This window comes from Bos indicus, chromosome 11, assembly GCF_029378745.1.
Source record: "Bos indicus isolate NIAB-ARS_2022 breed Sahiwal x Tharparkar chromosome 11, NIAB-ARS_B.indTharparkar_mat_pri_1.0, whole genome shotgun sequence".
In the NCBI taxonomy this organism is placed as follows: Eukaryota; Metazoa; Chordata; class Mammalia; order Artiodactyla; family Bovidae; genus Bos; species Bos indicus.
The window spans coordinates 104232677-104259783 of record NC_091770.1 but is presented as its reverse complement, the minus strand read 5'-3'; the positions used below and the strand labels follow the sequence as shown (position 1 = coordinate 104259783).

Here is a 27107-nt window from a genome sequence, read left to right as displayed (position 1 = left end):
GACAGGGAGCTCAGCGTCCGAGCCCCTTATCTGTACGGGTCTGATTCCCTGAGCGAGGTCTGCTGCCCATCACGTCACCCCTCGGCGGGCGTGGGAGCCGTCTGGTCTCTCGTGCGGCAGCCCCTCCCATCCAGGAGGGAGAGCGATGGCCAAGATCCACAGACAGTGGGCAGTGACAGGTTCTCCAGGGACCGAGGGCCACACGGCCGTCTAAGGTCGCCCGCCTGGGACGGTGGCTCTCAGGACACCAGGCAGAGCTGGGCTGCCCTCCACTCAGCAGTTCCCGGGGGGCGGTTTGGCCCAGTGGCTGCTCCACAGGCTGTGGACTCAGAGCTGGCTAGAGGCAGTCTTCCACGTGGGGCCTCTCTGAACCTCAGTCTCCTTTTCAGAAACCCGAGGGTGTTGACGCGTGTCAGCCTCTGGGGGAGGGTCAGCGGTGTGATGGCTGTAAAATTCCAGCCTCTGAAAGCCCACCGCTGGGAACCCTGGGAATGGGGTGGGGACATGGGAATGTGGAGAGAGATGGGAACTGGTGAGGATGCAGCCTCAGAGAGGGACAGAGGCTTGTCCGAGGTCACCCAGCCCTGGTGGCTGAGGTGGGACTCAGGATCTCCCGAGGGGTGATGGCGCTGGGGGCGCTTACACTTCCCTGGATCACAGACCCTTTGAGAAGTGGGAGAAAGCCTTGGACGCTCCCTGAAAATGCTCCCTTGGCATTCTGTCCTGTGGGCGATGAGAACCCAGAGCCCCATTGGGAGGGTCCCCCGACTCAGGCCTGGGTGGCTCATGTTCAAGGGAGGAGGGCTTGTTTCCTCCACGGAGGCCTTGGGCCGCCCCTCCTGGTCCTGCCTCCTCCTGCCTCCCCACAGCCCTGCTCTGAGTCCCGGCGCTTCTCCTGCAGGCGACGGATACTACCTGGCTGTGGGTGGGGCCGCAGCCCAGCACAACTGGTCCCACATCAGGACCGTGCTGCAGGACCGGAAGTTCCGGTGCCAGCTCATCGACAGCTCCGAGGACCTGGGCCTGATCAGCGTCCAGGGCCCGGCCAGGTGAGGAGAGGATGGGGACTTGAGGGCCGGGGTACACCTCGTCCCTCTGTCTGGGCCCAAGGCAGAACCATTTACTGGTCTAGGATGGGACGCGGTGGCTAGTGAGCTGAACGTGCCGGCGACCCTCAAGAGGCCAAGCAGGAACATGCTTTTCAAAGCACTGGGATACGGAAAAGCTCTTAATATATGACTCATACTCAATATCTGAGGGTACAGGGGTCGTGGAAGTCTGGCAGGGATGCCTCTGGATGGTTAATATGGCCTGAGAACTGTGTGTGCCATTTCTAAGTGGGCGGAGCCAGACTGGGGTTCCCTGTGCCACCCAGGCTAAGAATGGTGCTCCGCAGCAGGAGGACACCGGCTCCTCCCTGAGCACCTCCAGTGACTAGGTCTACGGACGATCATTCGCTCGTTGATTCATCCTGTGAGCGTTTACTGAGCTGTGTTCCCACCCACGAGGAACCGGCTCCCAGAAGGCCCTTGGATGCTGGCTTCTGCCCGGACAGTCTGAGGCAACGGGACGCCTGGGCACGTGTGCACTTTGGAAAGACCCTCTGGCTGGGCATCAGGGAAGGGCTGGGTAGGGGCGGGGTGGAGGACCAGGGGCAAGCCCCGCGTGTTGGCGCCGACCGGCGGGGTGCCTGGGGTGCTCCAACACCTGCTCCAGTCCTGACCCCGCCCTTTAGGTGGTGAGAACTGCTTTCTTTCCTTAGTGGTGAAGAAGAGAGGACAGTGTGCCTCCAGCCAGGTTATCCCCCAGCTGTTCGCTGAGACGACGCACGGCTGTGTCCACGGGCATCCCTGTCAGCCTGGGGTCACACCAGGATCCCTGGTCGCTGCCCTCAGACCCCGCCACAGGGTCCGTTTTCCCTGGGGCCTTGGAGCTGGCCAAGCCAGCAGCTCCAGGCTGGGTCCTGGGCGGGTGGACCTCCCCTCCCGGGCAGAGCTGCAGGTGGCTCTGCGTGTGCCCCACGTTGCCCAGAGGCCCACGGCGGACAGGCCGGCAGTAGTGCTCGCAGAGTCAGGGTTGGTCCTGTACCTTATCCATCAGATGCTGGACCTCGGGCTGCTCACGAAAGCCAGTATCTGTTAAGGGGACCTTGGAGGAGACACTGGAGGAAATGGGACTCAAGCCTTGGCACTCTCTGAGGGGCCAGTGTTTCAGACAGAGGGAGCGGCAGGTGCAAAGGCCCCGTGGCGGGAGGAAACGCAGCGACGGCAGGGCTGTGGGGGGCGACGAGCTCAGAGGCCCGCGGAGGCCAGAGCTTGCAAGGGCAGAGGCTGCTCCTCCAGGAGAGGGGGCTGAGCAGAGGAGGGGCACGGTTGGACGTGGGCTTTATCGGGGTCTCTGATGCTGGGCCAGAGTATGGGAGGTGGGCAGGAGCTTCAAGGGCCAGGGGAAGGAAGGACTCCAAGGAGGGAGTGACGAGCTGTGTCTGGGTGGTCAGCGGACAAAGACTGAGCATCGACAGGTGGGTTTGGCGGCTGGTGGCTCCTTCGGACTTGACGAGGGTCATCTCAGGGGTGGCTGGGTGGGGGCTTGCTGAGACAGGAGGGGAGGACAGGAATGGGGCGTGTGGAGAGAGGCTGGGCATGCCGGCCGCATCAGGAGAACCAGGATGCTGGGATTCTGCAGAAAGATGCATGGACCACGCTTGCCCTGGCCCGGCTCGGGGAAGCGCCCTGTTCTGCAGGTGGGGGTCTGCATTTCTCCCCTGGGTGAGCTGATGTCTGCATCTCTAGGCTGAATGGGGATGGGGGGGTGGTCCTGGACTCCTGAGCGCTAGGCGGTCCTCGGAAGCTTCATTGCCATGGCGACCTTGGGGAGGGACTGGGTTATTTCTGGTGTGGTGGGGGGGTGAGTGGGCAGGGGAGGGAGGGGGCACCAGACAGACTGATCAAGGCGCGGCCTGCGGGGACAGGCCAGCTCTCCCAGCCTCATTATAAGCCGCTCCAGGAGGGTGGTAAGTGACGGTTGCCAGGGCAGGAAGACGAGCTCCCCTCCTCCTGGCAATTTCTTAACTTTCTCCTCCAAGCTGTCCTTGCTCCTTCAAAAATAACCCAAAGTTTCTTGTATGAATAATAATGTCACCAGCGCCGCTGATACGGGCTGAACTTTCTGAGCTGTTGCGTGGGAAGCGTGTCGTGGCACCTGGACCATGGGAGGTGCTGGATGGCCTGCAACCAGTGGCACTTTCGGGAGACAGTTCAGAATTGATGGCCCAGAACGGTAGCCTCTAAGCCATACGTGCCAGCAAGGCCTTGAAAGGTGGCCGGCGAGACAGAATTTTTTTAATTAACCGAAGCTCAGGAGACCACTCGTGGCTGGTGGAGACAGCCTGGTGGGCGGTGGTCGCTGTTGCGTGGTTAATACCCAGGTGCTCGGCTCGGGGCCTCTGGCTGACGCCTGCCCCACGGTCCTCATAGGGCAACGAGAGGGCCCAGCACCAGGTCGGGGGACAGTAACCTGAACCTGGTCTCCGCCCAGAGCCGGTGCCCTCTGGTGCCACCTGCTGCCCACTGGGGGACGGACAGCCTCTCACACCCTGGCCTGTGCCCTGCAGACCTGCGTGCCCAGGCTGGTGCCCGACTGGGGGCCCCCGGCCCTGCTGAGCCCCAGCTCCAGCTCCTTCCTCCTTCCCCGTGGGGCAGACCCCACCGCCCAGGGCTGCAGTGTAGACAGACTTCTTGAGGACCGAGTGTGCTTCCTCCAGGGGCAGGCATGCGTGGGTGCTGGGATGTTACATAAGGATCCTGACACACTGCAGCGGGCTGGGCACCTCGGGCCAGCGTGGGCAGGCAGCTGCCAGCACCCTGGGGAGCGGGGATCATCAGGGTCGGAAGTGTTTCTGGGCACTGGCTGGGACCCTGCAAGGCAGAAATGGGGGTGGGTGGGAGCTGTTTCCTGCCGATGGGGAGCTGGCCCAGCGGTGCAAAGTCAGCCCACCTTCAATCAGTCCCATTTACCAAGTGCTGTTTCTGTGCCAGGCATGTCTGCAGAGGGGGCCCTGTCAGCACGGAGCTCCCAGTTCAGTGGGGCAGGTTTGCAACCATGAGAGGTGCCCTGGTGGGAGACGTTTCAGGGCCGCGGGCTCAGGCCAGGGGCGTTGAGGGGGGACTTGACCCAGACTCAGGGAATCCGGGAGGGCTTCTTGTAGGAGGTGACAGATGAGCCAAGACCTGAAGGATGACGGAAGATTCAACAGGGGCTGGGACGCCTGGAGGGAATGTGCATGGTGCAAGAGTGAGCTCAGGCTGGCAGGGAGGGAGGCGAGAAGCAAGGCACCCCAGAGGTGAGGGTTTCCATGGACACTGGAAGGTCTCAGGCGAAGTATCAAGCGTGAGGTTCAGACTCTTCCGGGCACAGCCGGGCAGAGGGGCGAGGAAAGGGGCCCCTGCCCTTGGGGGGCTTTGGCAGGTCGGGCGTTAACTGGTTAGACAGCTGCCCCAGGCCTGGGTTCCCCATCTGAGAAAGGAGAGCCAGGGCTTGGCTATTTCTGCCACTGTTTCCAATGAAGGTGCCTTTTTTTTTTTTTTTTTAACTTGATAAATTTTTTTGGCCATGGTGCCTGGTATTTGAGATCTTAGCTCCCCCACTGGGGATCAAACCCACGCCCCCTGCAGTGGAAGAACAGAGTCTTAGCTGACGTTACTCTGCAGTCTTAGCTGGATGGCCAGGGAAGTCCTGAAGGTGCCTTTCTCGTATGACTGGACTTTTGCAAGTCTCTATCTTGGTGTGTTTTATTAAGAGCACGTTTGTTCTCGGTCTGCCCCGTGAGGACAGGACCTCAGCCTGACCACCGCGGTGCCCTCAGAGCCCTCCCAGCCTGGGGTGCGCACCCAGGTGGGCTTGGCAGGTGTTTCTCGCCCTACTGACTGACCAGCCTTGTCCTTGCTCACAGCCGGGCCGTTCTCCAGGAGCTGCTGGAGGCCGACCTGAGCGACGACGCCTTTCCCTTCTCCACCCACAAGCTGGTGAGAGCCGCCGGGCACCTGGTAGGTAGCAGCTACCCACGGGCCCCCGGGCTGGGGTGGCAGCAGCAACGTGCTCCGGGGCCAAACCCGGGGCGGGGGGATCTTGTGCCCTTGGGCAGGGTTCTGGAACTCCCTGGGCCCGGCTTCCCTGCAGTAAAGTGGGGGTCCAGACGGTCATGCCTGCCAGCTTTCAGGGCCTCAGAGGAGGAGTGGGGTTCCAAGGTGGTGTCTGGCACACGCGGGGGCCCAGTCCCAAGCTTCTGCCTTGGCCTTGCTGCCAGTGCGGCTGCCCCCCATGTCCACTCCTCGGGTGTGGGGCACACCTTCCCGGGTCAGTGCATTTCCTGCGCCTTCTTGCAGGGCTCGGGGCTGCAGACAGCGGTCATTTCTGCTGTTCCCAAGGCCTGCGTGTGCTGAGCATGTCCAGGTCTTCCTGGACTGTCCCCCCTCCCCTGGCACCGTGGGAGGGGGCAGGGACTGCTCGGGGTGCCCTGCCAGGCCCCTGGGCAGCACCCTTGCCCGTCAACCAGCCCAGAAAGTTGGGTCCCGGGGCCGGAAGCTTCTGAGACTGTGGGCGGCTCCAGCGGACCCGCCGCCCTCTGAGCCCCTGGGCCAGGCCCCAGGTCCAGCTCTGGTCAGCGCGTCCTGCTCTGGGGCTTTGGTTTCCTTTTTGGAAAATAAGTGTCATGATTTCCACTCTGACTTCTTGGGGCCGAGGTGAGGAGCAGGCGGTCAAAGTAACATCAGCCGCTGTCAGCCAAGGGCTCGCACGGCTCCGGCTTCATCCTCCTGGCAGCACGGAAGGTTCTATCAGGGCTTCTGAGCCCTGCGCGATCAATGATGCTGCGGAGCAGATATTCAGGGCGAGGGGCTTAGCAGCGTGTGGAGCAGTAGGCCTGGCCTTCAGCCCCTGGATGCCAGGAGCACCCCAGATGTGACAACCCAAAGCGTGCCCAGGCATGACCACAGGTTCCCAGGGCAGGAGCCCCGTGGGGGGCCGCACTGCTCCGTGACCGCCCGGTTAGCAGGCGTGCAGGCACCCTGGAGGTGGTCGCGGCCATGTGCGTTGAACAAGGTCTTCCAGCAGTTCCTGATGTAGGAAACGTTACTGCCAGGGCAGGTGCTTTCCCAACCTGAGCTCAGAGGAGTCGGATGGACTGCCCAGACCCCCCAGCTAACGGAACATAAAAAACCTCATGACTATGTGTCAGTAACACAGACAAGGCTGTGAGGAGGGAGGGGTGGACAGACAGCCGGATTTGAGGGCACCCCCACTTTTACTCTCCTTGTGTTCATCTGGGGAGGCGCCGAGGAAGGTTCCAGATCCTGGCCTGCAGAGGGGCGGGAGGTCACGCAGTCTGGTCCTGTTAGCAAGTAAACAGTGTCTCGCTGACGTCAGCAAGGAGGCTGCCAGGAGGAGGCAGATAAAGGCGGCTCTGCTCTGCCTGCGCTCTTGGAGGCCGCGCTGGGGCAGGAAGCGGGGCTGTGTCTGTCTCGCTCGCTTCCTGCCTCCTTGGCGCAGTGCTGCCTGCCAGGACCAGAGAGGGTGTGCGTCTTGAGAGCACAGCACAGCTCCGCCCAGGCCACTGTGGCCGCTGGCCTGCCTGAGGGCAGCTTGGGCCCTCTCGGCACCCCCGAGGGGGTGGTCTGTGCAGTGCCCTCCAGTCAGGAGTAGGGGTTCTGACTTGTGATGTGGGGCGGAGGGCAGCTAGCGTGGCTCAGCCTGTGTGTGGTTTGGGGGTTCGTGTGGAAGAAGAGCAGATGGGAAGGCCGCCCCTCCAGCCGAGGGCCACTCCAGGGAGGTGCTGGGGACTTGGGCTGGGACAACGGGCTCCAGCTGCCTCCTCACACCCATCCTGGGGGGCGGGGGCGGCCCTCCCTGGCCCCGCTGCCTCCCCAGGCCTGGCCCATGGCTGTCTGGCTGCACCTTGGCCTCTGGGGCCTGGGACCCGGGTTTGGCCAGGGCACGGGCCAGGAGAAGCAGAGGCCAGACTGCAGGGTGAAGCCCGGCCCGGGACGACAGGCACAAGGTGGGGGCCACGGGGTGCTCGGGGGCAGAGGTGGGGCGCAGGAAGGCCGCAGGCTGCTTCTCCCCACTGCCCCCCGTAGCTGGCTCAGCGGTTCTGTGGCAAGCACCGTGTTGCTTGCCTCTGTTTCCAGCTGCTGTGTGGGGCCGGGGTGCAGAGCTCATCCTGGCGGGAACCCCTTGGTGCCGCCCTTGACCTCGCTGAGCCTGCCCTTTCTCACCGGCCACAGAGTCTGGCTGAAGAGTTGATGGGCGTCAGTGTTTCGCTGTAAATACTGGGAACATTTGTAAGACAAGAGCAAGTTAATGAAAACCCCTCCAGTTCCACCGGAGAGAAAGCCCGAGGTGACCAGTGTTTCCTTCCGCCTTCTGTCCCTGATCTCTGCCTGTAAATTCTAAAACAGAGCAGGATCATCCCACAAACTGTACACAGTTCGTGCACTCGGCTTCTCTCAGGACATTGCTGGGATGGTTTTCTTGTTCCTTGAAATACTGCCTGAGGTTGAAATACTGCGTTACCCACTCCAACACCGTACGCGAGACACTCGGTCAGGCCACTTCTTCGCCTTGGAATTGCTCTGTGACGGGCTCCCTGTGACGGTGGGCCTGTTAGGACTTTTATTATTGACCTTGGACACGTGGCTCAGAACCAGGACCCAGAAGCAGAGGTGTCCCAGGGTCACAGCCCCAGCCTTCCAGCCGTGCAGCAGTTCTGCAGGATTTTCTGCCTCCCCTTTGGGGGAGGAGGGGACAGACACTGTCCAAGTGCGGCCCAGCCTACCAGCTCACACTCGGCCGGCATGGAAGCCCAGCTGAGTTCTGGCATTCCCTTCTAAACCTCCGGGTCTCTCCCAGTGCTGAGCCGCAGCTGCCCCTGGAGTTAGTTCTGGGCATGTTGGCTGGGAGCCTACCACATCAGGGGCTCGTTGAGCTCACAGCCTGGCTGGGCTTGGGGGCGGGAAGGATGCTGCAGCCCCAGCACAGCCTGCACTGGCCCTGAGACCTGGGTGGAGAGAGGTCGCAGCACCTACCGCAAGCCGACATGGAGTGAGGGGGTCCTGGGAGCACGTGTACGGGGGGATTCCAGTCTTGCCTTGGCGACTGCACCTCCCCCTGCGGCCCCGCTTCTGGGGCTCTGACTCCGCAGTGTCGATGTTATGACCTCACAGTGGCCGGGGCCACAAGTTCCCAGATGGTCCCAGCGGGCAGCGTGAAGGCCTCCCCGTCCACCGCTTGCACAAGGGCGCCCAGCAGGACGCAGGCTGCAGGAGCTGGGCTGGCCGCTGCCCCAGCCCCGCCCGAGGCGGCCTCACAGGCGGACGGGGAGCTGAGAGCCGGTCGGCCCGGGATCTGGGGGTCCGGGGCACAGTCCCATCAGGGCCCAGCAGAGCTGGGGGCCAGCAGGCCTGGCCTCTGGTCCTACCCCGGGACCCCCTTCTGGGGTCAATTTCCCCATCTGTCACACAGTGTTTAGACAATGGCCGTCAGCATTTTTGAGCCGTCCTGGAAGTCTGTCCAGACGTCCTGAGCACTCTGGATCCAGGGGGAATTTCACGTTCTCCTAAATAATACCAACATGTGTTGACACCAGTTCCATCAGTGTTGAGATGCTGGGGCTGGAGTTCAGCGCCAAGTCTTTATGGGAGACAACTGGTCACCAGCCAACCAGCTGCGGGAGAGGAATGTGTGTGTCTGAGTCATCGGCCAGACCTCCAGGTCACAAGGGACATGCGGGACGATGGGGGTCAGAGCCCAGAACCACAGATCCCGCCAAGGGGGGGTGAGCGGGACCCCGCTGCTGCCCGTGAAGACCCACCGTCACGGCAGCCGCGCGGGTGGGCCACCGAGGCTGAGCAGTGCCGTCAGTCGCAGTGTCCTAAGCAGAGCGGGGCCGTTGTTTTGCAGCAATTCTGAGATGCTTGGATGGGCCCCAGGCTTCCAAGATCCTCGCATTCCTGTCAGAAGAACGGGGCGGGAGCTGTCCCCTCGGCTGCCAGCTGACCAGATGTCCTCAAGGCCAGCGAGGTTTCCAGTGTAGGTCCGCTCCCGGCCCTGTTCTCAGGGAAGACACAGTGTCCTCAGCCAAGGACGGGGGCCCCTCGGAAAGCAGCAGGTGCTGGGCTACAGGCTCATCTTGAGGCCACGTGATAAAGCAATTTTCTTCTGAAAATTAATTTTGGGTCAAAAGGAAATTGCATTTCTTTTCCTGACTGTGTGCATCTCACTGTTCAGATTCCATTAGTCCAGGGTGGACTGTTCTTCCCCCTGCGCACCTCATGCAGAGGCGGGAGGCCCGCACCTTCACGGAGCCTGGGTTGCCAACTGGGTTTTAGCCGTTGCCTGAAAAGTTGCTTTGCACAACTCGTGCAAATTCACCACAGCCCTGGAGAGACAGGGGTGTGTGTAGTCGAGAAAGACGTGGTGGCCAAGGCCACTACGCAGGGCTATCTCGTGGGGACAGTGACAGCTTTTTGCGGTCAAACTGTAAGGACAGGGTGTGGCTGGAACGAGCATGTTTCAGAGATTCTGGAGGCTCCTCCAGGGCAGAACCTTTCTTTGCAGGGATATCCGACCCTCAGTCCCTGCCCGTCTGTAGGTGCAGGTGGGGTCTTTCTGGGGGTGCCCCTTCCTGTTCACCTGCTGATCCTCAGAGATGGCCAAGTTTGTGAAGTGTGATCGGAGCGTCACAGCTCTTTTTTTAAAAGATGCATCTATTTAGTTATTATCTGTGCTGGGTCTTCGTTGCTGAGTGCAGGCTTTCTCTAGCTGCAATGAGCAGGGGCGCCTCTCTAGTTGCGGGACGCCGTCACTGCAGTGGCTGCTCGTGCTGGAGCACAGGCTCTGAGGCGCACAGGCTTCGCTGCTCTGCGGCATGTGGAATCCTCCTGGACAGGGGATGAACCCGTGCCCCCTGAATTGGCAAGAGGATTTTTAACTACTGGACCACCAGGGAAGTACCACACCTTTTACTTCTTATTATTCTCGGAAAATTGGTTTCCAGTCACTATACCCTATCACCACCACCATCACCACCACCATCACCAAAACCATCACCACCATCACCACCACCATCACCATCACCACCACCACCATCACCACCATCACCATCATCACCATCACCAAAACCATCACCACCACCATCACCAAAACCATCACCACCGTCATCACCAAAACCATCACCACCATCACCACCACCATCACCACCATCACTATCACCACCACCACCATCACCACCATCACCATCACCACCGTCATCACCAAAACCATCACCACCACCATCACCAAAACCATCACCAAAACCATCACCACCAAAACCACCACCACCATCACCACCACCATCACCAAAACCATCACCACCATCACCATCATCACCATCACCAAAACCATCACCACCAAAACCACCACCACCATCTCCACCATCACCATCACCACCACCACCATCACCACCATCACCATCACCACCACCACCATCACCAGAACCATCTTCACCAGAACCACCAGCATGCCTGCACTCAGCCATCTGGACCAGACTGCAGGGAAAAATTGCACACTGATGTAGAAGGATGTTTTTGGAGTCAAGAGTGTCTTGGGTTGTTCAGAGGATTTGAAAATGAAGCTCCTTTAAGCCTTACCGCCAGCTGAATTCCTCACTCGTGTGTGGGTTCGGGGCCCCAGGCCCCTGCAGAAGGCTGCACGTGCTCAGACCCCTGTCTATCCCTTGCCTTGGGGGCCCCTAGGATCCTCATTTATTTAAAGGGATGACTAAGTTTGGATGACGTGCCTGGTGAGTCAGGGGTGCTGTTATACAACCAAACTCCCCGGAAGCATGTGAAACACCCGTGAGCTAATGTGATTTGAGACAGTTGGACACGCTGGCTTGTGCCTGGTGTCTGTGGACACATCTGCTCAAGCCCTCTCGTGGTGTCTGTCCAGAGAGGCGGCCCCAGGCTGGTTCTGATGTCACCCGTGGCCAGAGCACCCATCCCACGGGAGCCACGTGGACTGTCCTGCCCGGGGCGCCCACGTGGCCTTTGATCCAAGCCAGGATGGGGACCCAGCACCACCTCCTCATAACACCCCCTCCATTCCCGTGCCTCCCCATGGAGAGCTGGCAGGAATTTCAGGAAGCCCCCAAATCCATCTTGCTGAAACCTGAGTGTATTCGTTGCCCCCAAAATAATCCAGTGAGTCAGTCGAGGGTAGGGAGGGAGTGTGGAGAGCTTACGGCGTGGAGCGCCTGCTCTGACTTACTGGCTGTGAGTCCTCTGAGCGTGCTGGAAAGTGCTCCTTCCAGCTCGTGAGAGCTGATGGCTAAAGCTGGAGGAAAATTGGCAGGTTATGGTTAAACCACTGGCAGCTTGAAATCAACCATGGTAGGGCTGTTCACCCCACAGAAAGGGGTAAACGCTGTGAAACAACCCCTGCCTCCCGAGAGCTGGTTGTCAAGCATCTTCCAGAACATCACGGGGCCTCGGGCAGGTGGCCTGACCTCCCTGAGCTCCAGCTTCCTCATCTGTAAAATGCGCGTGCCAGCAGCACCCGCCTTGCCAGGCAGCCAGGGGCCCTGGACTGACAGTTTTGTTGACTGTGCCCAAGGCTCTGTGAACCCTATTCCCACCAGGATTTGCAGAAGCAGACTCAGAGGGATGTCAGTCAACGGGGATGCGACGTTTGTGACTCAGATTTAAACCTTGTAGGTACGTGGCACCCAGCCCACGCTCCCAGCCACCAGGGTGCCTGCTCTGGGAGGGGCGGCTGGCCCTTACTGCCCTGTGTCAGGTGTGAATCCCACCCTGAGGAGGACTGAGGAGGGTCCAGATCCTGGGGTGATGCAGGGGCCCCTGGGGATGCTGGAACACAGGCGTTTGTGGAAAGCGTGGCTAGAAGCTTTGTCTTGCTGGGTTTGCCACCTTTGTCTGGGGCAGGTGACCCCGTGTGGAATGACGGACGTTACTGACCACCCACTGTGTGCAGAGCCCGGGGACTGGGGGGCTCAGAGGCATCTGATTCCTGTGTTCTGGATTCCAACCTTGTCCTTACAAGGCAGATAAGCTTTAAGCCTGCTGCAGCCGAGGCTGATGCAGACACAGCTCTGTCCGCGTGGGGAGAGCGCTCGCTCACCGCGCCTTGCTGACACCGCACATGCCGCCTAGAATGAAGCGGGTGACGGGCAGCGGGGAGAATCTTCTCTCACCAGAGGAGACCCGTAGCATCCCACGTTAACTCCCTCCAGGGCTTCGCAGGCCCTGGGTGGAGAGGTCTGAAACACAGAATCTCCCTAAAGGAGGGCTTGTTGTTGTTCAGTCACTAAGTCGTGTCCGACTCTGCGTCTCCATGGACTGCAGCACGCCAGGCTCCCCTGTCCTTTACTAACTCCTGGAGTTTTCTCAAATGCATGTCCATTACATCCGTGATGCTATCTAATCATCTCATCCTCTGCCACCCTCTTCTCCTTTGGCCTTCAAGCTTTCCCAGCCTCAGGGTCTTTTCCAATGAGTCGGCTCTTCGTGTTAGGTGGCCGAAGTACTGGAGCTTCAGCTTCAACATCAGTCCTTCCAGTGAGGAGAGGGTCTCTGAGCAAATTCAGACTGGAGAAGAGCCGTACAGCAGGAGAGCTGCTCACGCAGATGTTTGGGGCTTGACGGGTTTGCCTCCCCACCCCCAGCACGGTCCCTTTTCATCGAGTGGTCCCATTGCATCTCTGTTCCCCAGCCCAGGACTCTGCGCCTCGCAGGGGGCTCCTGCTAGCTTTAGAAGCGGTTCCTTCCTCTGTGGGTCACCCAGCAGAACCACGCCGGCCACTGGAAAGATGGGCCCTGGCCAAGCCCTGGTGATTCCTGAGTGGTCCCTGAGCTGAGCCAAGCAGAGAAGGACCTTGCTCCCAGCAGGACCTCACACAAGGCCCTGCTCCAGCTACTTATTGGCTGCTGCTGCCCGGGAGGTACAAGACCAGAGCAGCTCCTTGTTCCACCCTTCAGTTCTTTTGCATATACACCCAGACGTGGAATGCTGGACATATGGTAGTTCTATTTTTAGTTTTTCGAGGAATCACCATACTGTTTCTCCTAACAGTTGCACCATTTTGCATTCCCCCAACTGCGCCCAAGGGTTCCAATTCCTTCATATTCCTGCCAGCTCTGATTATTTTCTGTTTTCTTTGAAATGCTAATGGCTTAGAAGTCGTATCTCATTGTGGTTTTGATTGACGTTTCTCTACTGTTTAGCGACACTGACCATCTTTTCATATGCTTGTTGGCCATTCGTAGATTTTTGGTAAAATGTCAAGTTCTTAACTCATTTCTTAATCGGGTTGTTTTGTTGTTGTTGCATTGTAGATGTTCTTTATATATTCTGGATGTTAACCCCTCATCAGACACATGACTTTCGAATGTTTTCTCCCATTCTGTAGGTTTTCACTGGTGGCCACAGCCACCACTTTTCACTGGTGGCTGTATCCTTTGAAGCACAGAGGTTTTTAGATTTGCTGGAGTCCCATTTAGCTCTTTGTGCTCTTTGTTCCTTTGCCTCTGATATCATATCTGGGAATCACTGCCGAGTCCAGAGTCACGAAGCTCGCCTCTGTGTTGTCTGCGGGCTCGCATCTGGGCTCTGATTCGGTCTGAGTTCGGGCGTGTATGTCCTGTGCATGGTATATGAGAAGGCTCAGTGTGCCGATCGTTGTCCTTTCCCCGTGGAATAGTCACGGCGTGTGTGCGCGTGTGCACGCTCAGTCGTGTCCGACTCTCTGCGGCCCCATGGACTGCAGCCTGCCAGGCTCCAATATCCGTGGGATTTTCCCAGGCAAGAAGAGTGGAGTGGGTTGCCGTTTCTTCCTCCAGGGGATCTTGCCCACTCAGGGAGTGAACCTGCGTTTCCTGCATTGGCAGGCAGACTCTTTACTGCTGAGCTGCCGGGGAAGGCCCAGCGGCCTTGGGCCCCTTGTTCAAGGTCACTAGGCGTTTCCTGAGGGTTTATGTCTGGGCTCTCGTCTCTATTCCATTTGTCCGTTTGATTTTATGGCAGCAGCGCACTGTTTCGATTGTGGCAGCTTTGTGATGAGTTTTGAAATGAGGAAGTGAGTCTTCTGCCGTGTTCTTTTCCAAGACTGTTTGGCTATTCGAGGTCACCCATGTAACCGTTAGGGTGACATTTTCTATTTCTGCAAAAAAAAAAAGCCACTAGGATTTTGACAGAGAGTGTATTGACTCTGTAGATCTCTTTGGGTAATATTGGCATCTTGGTGATGTTCAGTCTCCCAGTCCACAAACTTAAGAGCTGTCTTTCCGTTTGTCTCCCTTGTTTCTCTTGGCCGTGCTTCGCAGTTCTCAGCACGCAAGTCTTCCACCTCCGTGGTTAGGTTTATTCCTAAGTGTTTTATTCTTTTTGGTGTGACTGTAAATGGAATTTTTTCTAATTTCCTTTTCAGATGGTCTATTGTTAGAGTATAGAAATGCAGCTGACTTTTGAGTGTTGATGTGGTACCCTGCAACCTTGCTGACTTGGTTCGTTGGTTTTAACACTATCAGGGGAGTCCTGGGGTCATAAAAGGGTTTAAACAAAACCTGGTTTAAGGCCTTTCCTTATGACCTTCTGCATCTCTGTGGCCCAGCCCACTGTCCATGGTTCCCAGAGCAGGGCGGGGCTATTTTGCAGAGGGTTTGCCTCAGTTTGGGGCTCACTTTTGAAGCTGGTCCAAGCTGATGCTGACTGGCAGACCACAGTACCAGGCACCTGCCTTCCATGAGCCTACTACTCACCCCCGTTTATCAGACGTGGGCATGGAGGCTGGAGGAGGCCCACCCGTGGGTCAGGCTGATTCTGAGCCCAAGTTCCAGATGCACTCATTCTCAGCCTGTCCCTTCAATATGCGTCCCCTCTCAGAAGACCCCAGGGCTCGCCTAAATCCACGGCTTCAGTGGAGAAAAGTGCAAGGTGTCTCGAGAGCCAGTGATGCTGGCGACTTAGAAAGTCACTAGGAATCCCCAAGCCCTTCCCCTCGCTTTGCCGGGAAGCAGAGCTTTGGCCCTCTGCACCTGTCTCCCCACTCCGTCCGGGAAGTATTTATTCAGCCCCCTGCATGCTGGGCTTGCCCACAGGACTGTAATGGAGAGCACGCCGGCCAGCCTCTCAGCCTCGTTTGATTCCTGGGAGCTGGGGAAGGGTCCGGGTCGCTCCATCCCACCCCTGAATTCACTCAAGAGCCTGGCTTAACTGGGGGAGGGAGTGTGTCTGACAAGACCCGCAGTCCTGGGCCCATTGATGGGTGAGCTTTGAAATTTATTTTTTTCCCGTTTGAAATGAGATTGGCTTTGAGCCCCAAGCTCCTCCGTGGTCTGCCTAAAATTAGAACCCCGTTGACAAGGCAGTCTTTGTCAGGGGCCCACGGCTTGTACCAGGGGAGCAGGGAAACGTCAACAGTATGTTTTCTGTGTCAATTCTGAGTTTTTTGAGAGGCCCCGGGCAAATGGCAGCTCAGAGCAAATGTGTGCCTTTCAAAAGCTTTCTGAATCCAGCCCTCCCAGTGGCTGTGATTTCAAGTCATTCGGGAGAGTGGGCCGGCTCTCCGTCCGCTGACCTTATCGCTGCGGGAGCTGTCCCGGGCAGCCCCTCAGGCTCAGAGCAGTGATGGGATCAGGTCCTCTGCCTCTGGGAGCGCTGAGGCCTGCTGTGGCCTCCCTGTCCCTTCTGTGACCTGGACAGGGCCGTGCCCGGCCCAGCACACGGAGACACTGGGCGTTCAAGGGTTTGCCTGCAGGCTGGAAGCAGACGCCAGGAGCTGGGTGTGCAAGCGACCTTGCACCAACCAGCCAGGCAGGAAAAGCCAGGCTGCTGGGCCAGGCGTCACCTGTCCTGCTCGTGGCCTCCACGTGGCTGCTGGTGTGGGACACAGGCTGACGGACACGCTTGCCCGGAGACCAGCCATCCCCACGTCAGCACTGTGTGTGCGCGGCCGGTGGGCTGTCTCTGGAGCCCCTGTTTCCGCATCATCCCCTAGAAAGTTTTTGCAGTGATGTCTACAAAAAGCAGGCCTGGGGGTGCTCCATGAACAGCACCATCCCTTCTGTGGGGTTTGGGGGCCCACGGTCCCTTTCCTGGCCTGTGAACTCAGCACTGGGCAGTGCTTTTGTGGCCCAGCGTTGGCAGCCGGTTGGCGAGGCCCTCCCGGCCTCAGCCGCCAGCCTTCTTGCCTGCCCCCTGCTCCCGACAACACCCACAGCCGCTCCTGCTCCGTGCCTTTGCACCACTCTGCTGCTTGTCTGGAAGGCCTGTCCACGACAGCAAACCCTGCACAAGATCCCAGCTTGGCCTGTGCCTGCCTCAGGGTCCTTCCACCTGCCTGCCCTGGAGCCTGCTTGGGCATCTGGCTGTGTCCTTCCAAGACTCAAGGCCTGGGGGGCAGAGGCTGTGTCTGTCTTCAGATCCTAGCTCTTGGCCGAGGCCCGCCGGGGTTGGGGGTGACCAGGACACTCGCCTGATGCCCAGCTGCCCCCTCCCGCTGCCCTTGAATGTGCTAAGCGCAGCCGCCGTGACTCATGAGTCGTGTGGCTGACTCCCCATCCTTACTCGAGGACACCCCCTCAGAGCTTCCTAAGCCAGACAAAGCCAGGCTCCCGACCACATTTAGAGGCCAAAGAGAGGCCAAGAGTCTTGCCCAAGGTCACCGCAGTGATTGAACGGTGGCCCCCTAAAAAGACATCACCCCTGGGCTGGGAACGGGACCTTGGAATCAGGGGCTTTGCTGATTCGATGCCCGTGAGGATCCCGGGATGAGAGCACCCTGGTAGGGGGGCTCCGCCCAGCAGCCAGTGTCCTGATGAGAGACAGGGAGATACAGACACGGAGGAGACGGAGGCCAAGGCCAGCGTGACGCACCCATGTCAGCAGAGCCTGGACCGCCAGGAGATGGAAGGGGCAGGAGGGACCTGCCAAGGCCAGCGTGACGCATCCATGTCAGCAGAGCCTGGACCGCCAGGAGACGGAAGGGGCAGGAGGGACCTGCCCCAGAGCCTCCAGAGGAAGCACAGCCCTGCCCACACCCTGGTTTTGGACTTCGGGCCTTAGACCTGGCAGAGAGCTCACTTCCGTGGTCCTCTTCCCCTGGCTACCGAGGCCCCAGGACACTCCTATAGTCATTTAGGAGACGAGCTGTGGCCTGGGAACCACATGTCCACTTCCACTCCCAACGACAACATCTCTTAATTTCAAAGATTTCCAGAGCACTCCTGAGGACTCTCACTGGCAGGCCCCATTTCTTGGCGACCTGTGGCCTGGGCCCAGGCCTGGCTATTAGTGGTGGCGGTAGGAAGTGTCCACCCATCGGTGGTAGCTGGGCCAGGTCTGAGCTGTGCCTCGTCCCCAGGTCCGGGCTGTGAGGCTGTCCTTCGTGGGGGAGCTGGGCTGGGAGCTGCACGCCCCGAGGCCGTCCTGCCTGCCCGTGTACCAGGCCCTGATGACCGCGGGGGCCAAGCACGGCCTCGTCAATGCCGGCTACCGGGCCATCGACTCGCTGAGCATCGAGAAAGGTGTGTGTGGGGCCTGGACCACAGTGGGGGCGCTGAGCCACAGCGTGGCTGCCCCGTCCCCCCACATGGACTGTTTCCCCAAACCCCCTTTGTTGCGCTTGTACCAGGGCCTGGGGACGGTCAGAGATCCCAGCACTCTTGGGGGGCGGGGGCAGGTATCTCCCAGGGGGAGGGGGCCCAGAGCCAGACTTGGATTCAGCGCTGAGATTCCCAGAGAGAGCTGAAGACCATCAGAGCATGAGAGGGGCCCTCCGAGCTGCCCGGCTTCCCACTGCCCCCTCCCCAGGGCCTCCAGCCTGATGGCAGAGATGTGCGGCGATGCTGCTGGGGGTGGTCTAACTCCGGGGCTCAGCCAGGGCGCCTCCTGTGACTGAGGATGTTCCCAGCCCCCAGAAACCCCGGGTCATGGAGGGTCTAGGCTGAGGGTGTGACCGGGGGCGGGCATCCCCCGGGGCATCTTCTGAAGTTCCCGCCCCCGCTGGACAGTGACCCCGTGGCCTCCCCCACTCCAGGCTACCGGCACTGGCACGCCGACCTCCGGGCTGATGACAGCCCGCTGGAGGCAGGCTTGGCCTTCACCTGCAAGCTCAAGTCCTCCGTCCCCTTCCTGGGGCGCGAGGCCCTGGAGAAGCAGCGGGCCGAGGGCCTCCGCCGGCGCCTGGTGGGCTTCACTGTGGACGAGTGAGTACCGCTGGGCCTGGGGCCCCCGGGAGCGGGGAGCGGCCGTGCAGACGCGTGGGACGGTGCTTCTGGGCTCCCGCTGCCCCCGCAGGCCAGGCACCCTCTCCCGGAGCGCGCATCACAGCCCGCGACAGGGAGGAGACTGGGACCTGCGGGGCAGGGCTGGGTCCACAGCAGGCCCGACTCGGAAGCCGGGGCTGCAACTCAGATCCCACCAGGGCCAGGCAGGGGGCAAACCGGGCGCGGGCTGGTGGCGGTCGGCAGGGAGCGGGCAGGGCAGCCCTCGGCAAACACAGGTTTCGTTTCACTTTATTATTTTGGCTGCACCACGTGGCTTGCAGGATCTTAGTTCCCCACCTAGGGACTGAACTCATGCCCTTGGCAGTGAAAGCTGCGAGTCCTATCCACTGGACGGCTGGGAAGTTCCTCCGAACACGTCTTCTGAAAAGGGAAGGCCCTGCCCAGCCAAGCGGGCTTTGCGGGGGGCTCCGGCCGAGGCCCCCGATCTGGCTGCCTGTCAGGGTGCTGCCATCGCCCCCCGTGTCCTGGTCAGAGCCTCCCCACAGCCCGGGAGGGGCCCCCGTGGAGGAAGGGGCCAGGCTGGGGCCAGCAGCCCCATCGACAGAGGAGACCACAGGGGCCCAGGGACAGAGCGGTTCTCACCCAGGCCCGTGGCCAGGGTGGAAGGAAGCCCCGTGCGGGCCGATCTCTTCTCCCCCGCCTGCCCCGCCCCCACCTCTCCCCCACCCCACCTCCCCGGCAGCGTCGCCCTTACGTGCTGGGAGCTGAGCCTGCACAGGCCCCGGGGCCCTGGTCTGGTGTTGGAGGACGTGGGTGGGGTGATGAGGAACTGGGTAGCAGCCGTCCCCAGGGCAGCGGGCGTCTCTGAGTCTCGTTGGTTTGGGGCCGACAGCTGATGCCAGCGGTGACCTTTCTCCCAGATTCGGCGCTTTCAAAGGAAGCGTTGAGGCTGCCGGGGTTGGGGGTGCAGAGTGAGCGGAGCTGGGCGTGTCGTCTCCTAGCTCCTCCCTGGGACCCCGTCGGGCTGCCCCTCTGCCTGACTACTTGTCCGCCTCCCGGGGAACACTCGGCTCTGGTTTGGGGTGCCGACAGGCCAGGGGTCCGCCGAGCCCACCTGCTGCCTGCCCTCCAGAAAGCTCCTGCTGCCTTGGAGAGCAGCGGCCACAGCCCAGCTCGTCCCTCCCCAGGGTTCCCCGCTGGGGTGCAGAATCCGCCTAGGGCCATGGCCTGGCCAGTCCCGGACCGAGGAAGGGCAGACAGGATGCTGCTGCTTTGCCCTGGGGCCTGGGCGGGGCAGGGGCCTCGCTGAGGCTCTCTCCTCGTGTGGACACAGCATCCCCGTAGGACGGGACCGAAGGAGACAGGATGCGTTTGCAAAGCTTCCGCCACCCCACCCTCATCCTCTGCCCCCGTGGGGCCCAGATCTTGTCACCCCTGGCCTCCGAACCGGGAGGCACCCAGACCCTGTTCAGACTCTGGCTCAGTGCAAGGGTCCCCCAGTTCCGGTTACCGTAGCCAGCCCAGCCGTGCCCCACACCCCATGGGGTATGGTCCTTGGCACCCACCCCAGGACCCACAGGGCTACGTGGTACTGCAGCCCTGGGGGCACCTCATCCCCAGCACCTGGCCCAGTGCCCGCGGGCATGAGGACTCGGGCAGCAGAGGGCACGCCGGCCAAGGTTTACACCAAACACTCTGGCACTGGTGTTTCTGTGGTTGCAGTTTAATCCTCTGCTCGTTTCCTATTTTAAATTTTCAAAAATTTTACGGCGAGCATTCATATTTTATGTGTAATACAGAAAATTACTTTTAGTAAATGATACATCACACTGTCAGAAAAGGAGAGCCGTCAGATTAAAACAAGTTGTGTGACAGTTCCAAATCTGTGGGGCCTGCCTCCAGAAACATGAAAGTCGGGTCCTGGTTTTGATGTTTTCTGTCCATTTATCTGCTCAGAGCCTGAGCCCCAGCATCCTTGGGGGCCAGGTGAGGGGCACATGGGCCCCTAGCAGACCAGCCCTGAGGAGTGGAGCCCGTGGTCTGGGGGGCCTCTGTCCTTTCTCCTCGGCCAGGCGAAGTGCAGGAGTTCCCCCTCCAGGGGTTCTGGGTTCCCAGCCATCTATTGCTTCTTCCAGGAAAGTGCCCATGTTCGGGCTGGAGGCCATCTGGAGGAACGGCCAGGTGGTGGGCCATGTTCGGAGGGCTGACTTTGGATTCACCATCAATAAGACCCTGGCCTACGGCTACATCCGAGACCCCAGCGGCGGGCCAGTGAGTCCTCCCGCCCCTGCACTGCCACGGGGAGCCCTGGTCCCCCCTGGGGCTCTCCCCCACACCCTGCCTCCCTCTCTGGGTGGGCTGGGCCTGGGGGGACCGGAGGCCAGTGAAGGGACTGACTGACGGGCCCTGTCTTCCCCAGGCAGACGTGGCGGCTGTTTCTATATTTTCTTTCTGACCAAATCTGACTTTGGAAGCTCCAGGCTTCTCGTGGTCAGAAAGGGGCCCTGGGCAGGGCTCACCCGCTCTGCTCCCTGGAGCTGGAGATCCTGTGTGTGTGCAAACGGTTGTGTGTGCACACATCAGTGTACACACAGGTATACCACATGTGAGCACATGTATGGGCACATGTGCACAGGCTCATTTGGGGGCTCGGCAATGAGGCCGAAGGGGCAGCCTGGTCTGCGTGTGGAATGTTTAAGCATTTTGCCCAAACCGTCATTTATAAACCCCCGAAGTCCCCCACCGGTCGCCTGCCCTCCCAGGGACCAGTGGTTACAGGGCAGGGCTTGCTGCCCAGCGGGACAGGTTCTCCCTGGTGCCAGACCTCGGCTCCGCCAGACCCTGGGGGCTCAGGTCCAGCTCAGGCGCCCGGGGACACGGAGTCCACATGCTCAGGGCTCAGGGCAGTTCCTGGACTCAGAGGAGGTAGGGGGCGTGAGAGGGTGAGACGGCGGCCCCGTCCCGGGAGGCAGGCTGTGTGAGCCCGGCTCCCACAGGGCACCGAGTGACCGCGGCCCCTCCTCTGTGCCCACCAGGTCTCCCTGGACTTCGTGAAGAGTGGGGACTATGCCCTGGAGAGGATGGGGGTGACCCACGCTGCCCAGGCCCACCTCAAGTCTCCCTTCGACCCCGACAACAAGAGGGTGAAGGGGGTCTACTGATGGCCGCAGGCAGGGCCTCAGCTGGCCCGAGGGTCAGCAACCTGCCGCTCCAACCCACGCTGCCCATTCCCAGGGACCCGCGCCGCCCTGGACGCCAGGACCCGGACCCTGGCTGGAACATGGGCTCCCTTGCCCTTCGTCGAGTGCTACTTGCCATGGCCCCCAAAGATGCAGACAGAGGGGGTGGAAAGAAGACCCAGAAGGCCCGTTCTGTGGTCACTGACAGAAGGGGGCTCTGGAGTCCACCCCCACCCCCCCCCATAAAAGCCACCCGCAGTGCCTTGGGCTCAGGGACCAGCCTGTAGCCCTGGAGAGCTTCTGAAGAGGAGCTTAGGAAACGCTCAAGAAGGCCCCGTGAAAGCGGGCGGCAAAGAGCATCACGCAGTGCTCTGTCCCTGACGGGCAGGCTGTCCGTAGCGGCCTTGAGGGCTGCGGGTGTGTTTGGCAGGGGGGACTGTGTGGGATTGATTGGTGCTGTCTGCCTCGGGCACAGTAGTGATGGCGGAGAGCAGGCGTGCCAGACTGGCACCGTCCCTGAGGTCAGAGTTGGCAGGATGGTCTGTTCCCAGGTCCCAGGAAGGAGGGGTGGATCCAGAAAGTGAGCTCCGCTTGTCTTCACACGGGGAAGCCCCCATAGAGTTCCCAGCCCTGAAATTGGCTCCAGGAGCAGGGCTGGGAGGGTCTCAGCTGGGCCCCCCACACACAAGGTGCAGAAGCTCCCTCTCCTGCCCTGGTTTCCCCCGGGCCCCTCGCTCACCATGTCAGAGACGAAGGGGTGCTGCCGGGTGAGGACCTCTCAGGACCCCCTGCCCGGGGGGCCTCTGTCCTTGCTGTCTGACTCAGCTCTAGGCCTCGTCCCCCCCTCTTCCAGTCCCCGGGGGTGGCACTCTCCCTGGGCCTGGGATGAGGTGACCCCGCTGTCCCCATCCCAGGGCCTTCAGAACTGCCCATCCTCCCTGCGGGGACCGGCGCCTGGCCCCAGCACCCAGGCAACCCCCGGGGGACGGGGCTCGAGGGGACGCGGGCAAGAAGGCGTGCGGTGACTGGGTGCAGAAAGTCCTGGTGGGCCTGGGGTTGGTTTCAGAGGCGCCATCCCACTCAGCGCCCTCTGTGGACTGGGTTGAAACGGCTCAGGCTAATAAAGTCAAGGCCATGGGAAGACGTCTGTGCTTCAGGTGACCTTTGGGGAGAGAGCTGGTCCCCTCATCAGACTGCAGCCTGGGGGCCACGGGCCTGTCTTTCTCAAGCTTCAGGCAGAGTAGCGCCTGCAGCCCTTGCCCATAGGTGGGCCTGGGGGACCCCAAGAGGACTCTGTGGAGCCAGAAGGCGGGGGGAGCAGGCCTGCTTCCCGGACCCCGTGGTTTGGCCCTGGAACCCCGGACGGGGCCTGTGCAGCATTCATTCTACAGCCGTCCCTGGGGGCGGCTCGAGCCAAGGGGCAGTCCTGCCCAGGTTCCACCTCGACTCCTCTCTCAGGGTGCTGAGCGCGGGAACAGAAGTGTTCATACTCCCTTCCCTGCCTGTGTTTGTCCCTCTGCTGGGGAGAAATAACCCTGGGCCCCTCTGGAAACGGTACTGGCCACTGACATGAGAGAGGTGGTCATGGGCCGCACCCCCCCAACTTACCCACCTCACCCCAAAGAGCCGCTCGGGAAGGTCTGAGCCCCAGCAAGCTTCCCCATCGCTTCGGGCTGGACCGTATCGCCCTCTCCCCTCGGAGCTGGTGACCTCAGGCCAGCCCTTCCTCACCCTAATCCGGAAGCACTCTGCTGCCTTAATTTTGGAAGGTTTTTCTGGGCAGAATGAGCACCGTGGCTCTGAGCACCACCTGGAGCTCTGCACAGGCTGGGCTGAGCGTGGCTGTTAGCAGGACACAGGAGAAGGGCCCCCCCCCCTCACCGACCCTCAGACTCAGCCCGCATGCGGCCAGCCATCCCGGGAGCTCTGAGCCTCTTGCAGGGACCAGGGCAGCGACGTGCCCTCTGGAGGAAAGTGGACAGACCCCCGCCTACCCAACTCTCCTTCTGGCCCCTGTCCAGCAGCCTGAGCAGGCTGTTAGGGACCATGTAGGTCCCAGGTCCCTGCACCCAGCAGGGATGGTCTGCCAGCACCTGGCCTCTGGTCTCTGCATGGCTGGCAAGGATGAGGTGCCAGCTTGCTCAGTTCCTAGATGCCTCACACTCATGGGGCTGGCCTGGGACCCATTGCCCTCCAGCTGTTAGGAGTGGTGGCAATGGCATTTGGCAAAGGAGAGGCTCTAGGGCCAGACTTGAGTGACGTGGACAGCGAGCCCATCACGTGCAAAGGGCCTGGGGTGGGCGTGACCCGCCGTGTGCCTCGGGCAGTGTCAGCCTGGCAGGGCTTCCTCCACCCATCTGCAAAGGGGTTTGGGGCAGCGGGCAGGGTGCGTAGCTACTCTGCCTCAGTCTGGGGACACCCCGGTGGAGCTTCTGCCTGCTGAGGACCCTCCCGGACCCCACAGAGGTGCCATCCAGCCCAAACAGGCCGGAGTGTTCAGCTCACCCCCACGCCACGGAACGAAGTGCTTGCCTAGGGTGGCCAGCACATCCTGCCCACGTCCCTGATGGACAGGAGAGCGCTGAGCCGTCTGGCCTGGGGTCGTGCAGCGTGAGCTTGGAGAGGGCCTGCCCGGCAGAAGCCCTGGGACCCGAACAAGACGCTCCCTCCTCCCAGGGTCCTCGCCTGGCTGCTTGAGCAGGAGGCGGTGGGGCATCTGGTGGGCCGTGGGGAGGGGCAGGCAGTGTGGCCAGTGGGGCACCCCTGAGCGCGGCCCTGGGGCTGGGTGCGTGCAAGTCTGGCCCTAGAGCCTCTGCTTTGCCAAATGCTGTTGCCACCACTCCTAACAGCTGGAGGGCAGTGGGTCCCGTGCCAGCCCCGTGAGTGTGAGGCATTTAGGAATTGAGCAAGCTGGCACCTCATCCTTGCCAGTCATGCAGAGACCAGAGGCCAGGTGCCGGCAGACCGGTGCAACGTCCTTGCTGGGTGCAGGGACCTGGGACCTGCATGGTCCCTACCAGCCTGCTCAGGCTGCTGGACAGGGGCCAGCAGGAGAGTCAGGTAGGCAGGGGCCTGTCCACTTTTCTCCTGGGGCGCTGGATGGTCTTCCAGGCGGCCTTCTGGCTGCTCCCAGAGCTCAGGGGCGCGTGGCAATCCTGAGCGGCCTCAGAACGCCCAGCGTGGGCTGGTGCTGGGTCCCACCTTTGCTCCCCCTCAGCTTTATCCTTCGTCCCTCCTCATAGCCCAAGGAGCCTGCTGCCAATACGCTAGCCCCCTGCACGCGGGACCTGGGGCTGCGGGTGCTGCCCCTTGGCTCCCCTGCTGGGCTCCCCCTCCAGCCCCGTGAGCCCCCCGGGCCTCTCCCAGCAGTCGGGCCCTCTCGCCTCCAGAGGAAGAAGGGACAGGATGGAAGGCCAGGGCAAAGCCTTCGTCTCCGACTGGGAGGGGATGGAGGGTGAGGGTCCCCACACAAAGGCCTCCTGGGCTGTGACGTCAGAACGGGGCAGGGCTCCCCAGGATCGGGTCTAGCGTCTTCCACTGAAGCCTCCCAAAGTCCCCCCATTAGGAGTCTGCCACAAACACCATAGTCTCTGACCAGGGATTCACGGGACCTGGCGGGCTGCCTTCCATCCAAGAACCTCCTGAGAAAGCAGGGAAATGTGGAATGTACGCGTGAGGCTGGGTGGGCGTAGGGGAGGGGGGATACTGGAAAGACGGGAGAAATAGAACCGTGCGTGTCCCAGGGAGACCGTTGGCGGGTTTCAGCGCATTTTGGAAGAGCCAGAGGGGAGCGGAACGGGGCTTCTTTGCCGTAACGAGAAGCTTTGTTTTCCTCTGTAGCGGAGCCCAGAGCAGCAGGAGCCCCCAGGAAGCCTGGACTGTTTCACCTTCAGCATCACAGGGTTGGGGCGGGTGGGGGGCAGGGACTGAGAGAGCCTGTGATGGTTTGGGTCCTGAGCCTGGCCCTCCCCAGGCTTTGGGAGGCCTGTTGGGCATTTCTTGTGCTCGTACCCGGGGCCGGAAGGACCTCCCTTGGCCTGGGAGACTGATCCTGCCCTACGTGCCTCCGTGGACAAGCCCACAGCCCTGCCGGTCCAGTTGCTCTGCCCAGTGACAGCCAGACCAGGGCCGCCGGGCCCACTGGGAGGGAGCTGGGAGGGGGTGCAGGCGGCTCCCGCCCCATCAGTCTGGGGCCTGACCCTGGTGCGGAGCAGCCCGATGGGACTTTCCATGCTGGTGGACGGGCCGATATCCCAGCAATGCATACCGGAGCCCTGGCCACATGTGGCCGTGGAGCGTTTGAAATGTGGCTGCTGTGACCGAGAACCCAGATGCCTTATTTTACATCACTTTAATTTATTTACGATTACGCTTCAACAGCCACATGAGCCTAATGGCCAGTGGGCAGTGTGGCCCCGGGGCATCCTGGGGCCGGCTCAGGCCAGGCACCCCCACCTCCCAGGCTGTCTCCACACAGAGCCTGCACGGGCACAGCTCAGCCTGGCTCTCCAGGCCTGGCACCCTAGCAGCCCTCGCCCCCAGGAGCCCAGGGAGCCTTCTCCGTGGGCGGACGGGGAGAGGAAGGCCCAGGGAAGGAGAGTAGGTTGGCCAGAGCCACTCAGCAGAGGGCATAACGGGACCCCTGGCCCCTGGGCCCATATCGCTCCTGTCCTGCAGAAGGTGGGCGAGCTTGACGGTGCGTGGGGGGCCTGGCTGAGGGGCGCCCAGCCCTGGCCGCAGACGTTTCCCTGGCTGGCTTAGCTCGGTCCCCATGAGGTGCAGGGTGTGCCGCCTGGGTCCTCAGGGGAGGCTGGAGGCTGGGAGCTTGGGTTCTGCCATCACACAGGCCCAGGGTCACCTCCAGGACCCCCCACGCACGCTGGGTGACCCTGGCACCTGGCTTTAGGTGTCTGAGTTCCCCCGTCTGTCAGTGGGAGGAAAGACAGAGTGTCCTGGGCTCGTGGCCGAGTTAATGCAGAACCAGGGTGCATGTTCTTACAGATGACCCGGGTGGGATGCTCCGGGCGGGGCAGGGGGCGGCAGGGGCCTGTGCGTGGAGCAAACCACACACCGCCCCCAAGGAAAAGAGCGACCAGCCCGAGGGCAACAGTGAGTGCAAGGGAGGGCGTGTCAGTGGGGGCGGCAGAAGGTTCTGGAACTGGGAGCGATTCCTGGTTGCCACTAATCCCCCAGGGACCCTGGGGGCGGGGGGCGACTTTCTCTCCTGCGGACCTGGGCTCGCCCCTGGGTGAGGCTGGGGCGGGCGCCGCTGGTGCCTCCCAGGGTCTGGGGAACAAAGCGATAGACGGGCTGGGTGGGGGTGAGGCCGGGGGTCACCTCCAAGCCCTCCCCCAGAGCTCCGGGCTGACGGGACCCCTCAGAGGGAGGGGACTTCCTGGACCAGACGGTCAAGGCCAGCGGCTAGGTGAGACGCAGCTGCCCTCCTGAGGCCGGGGCCCTGCAGGGAGGGCCTCTCGCCCCGCTGCCCCCCGAGGCTCTAAAGATGACGGAGGGCTGGCCGCTCTGCAGCCTCCGTCAGGCCTGGCAGCTCACAGCCGTCACGGCCTGACTTATGGCAGGGGCAGTGTGATTTACAAGACGTGGTGCGCAGCGCCTGGCCTGTAATGAAGTGCTGGCAGGAGGAGAAGTGGCA

At 61.3% G+C, this 27107-nt stretch overlaps 1 protein-coding gene and 1 long non-coding RNA gene across 5 annotated transcripts in view; one reads left to right on the top strand and one right to left on the bottom strand.

The window, feature by feature from the left end:
* Positions 1–22595, top strand: part of SARDH (sarcosine dehydrogenase) — a 60345-nt gene extending 37750 nt beyond the window's left edge. For all 3 annotated transcript variants that reach the window (XM_019971151.2, XM_070799654.1, XM_070799655.1), the window contains 6 exons: positions 902–1049; positions 4952–5045; positions 17411–17573; positions 18086–18254; positions 20411–20546; positions 21311–22595. In XM_019971151.2, the coding sequence (XP_019826710.2) occupies positions 902–1049; positions 4952–5045; positions 17411–17573; positions 18086–18254; positions 20411–20546; positions 21311–21436 (836 nt within the window). In that variant the 3' untranslated portion in view covers positions 21437–22595. The remainder of the gene's footprint in view (positions 1–901; positions 1050–4951; positions 5046–17410; positions 17574–18085; positions 18255–20410; positions 20547–21310) is intronic.
* On the bottom strand, positions 6283–10782 carry LOC139185889 (uncharacterized). 2 transcript variants are annotated; one of them, XR_011569515.1, is made up of 2 exons: positions 10683–10782; positions 6283–9961 (listed from the first exon to the last, which is right to left on the bottom strand). It is a non-coding gene; the product is annotated as an uncharacterized lncRNA (long non-coding RNA). The 2 variants fall into 2 exon arrangements; XR_011569516.1 differs by having other exon boundaries at positions 6283–9935.
* Positions 22596–27107: the final 4512 nt, after the last annotated feature.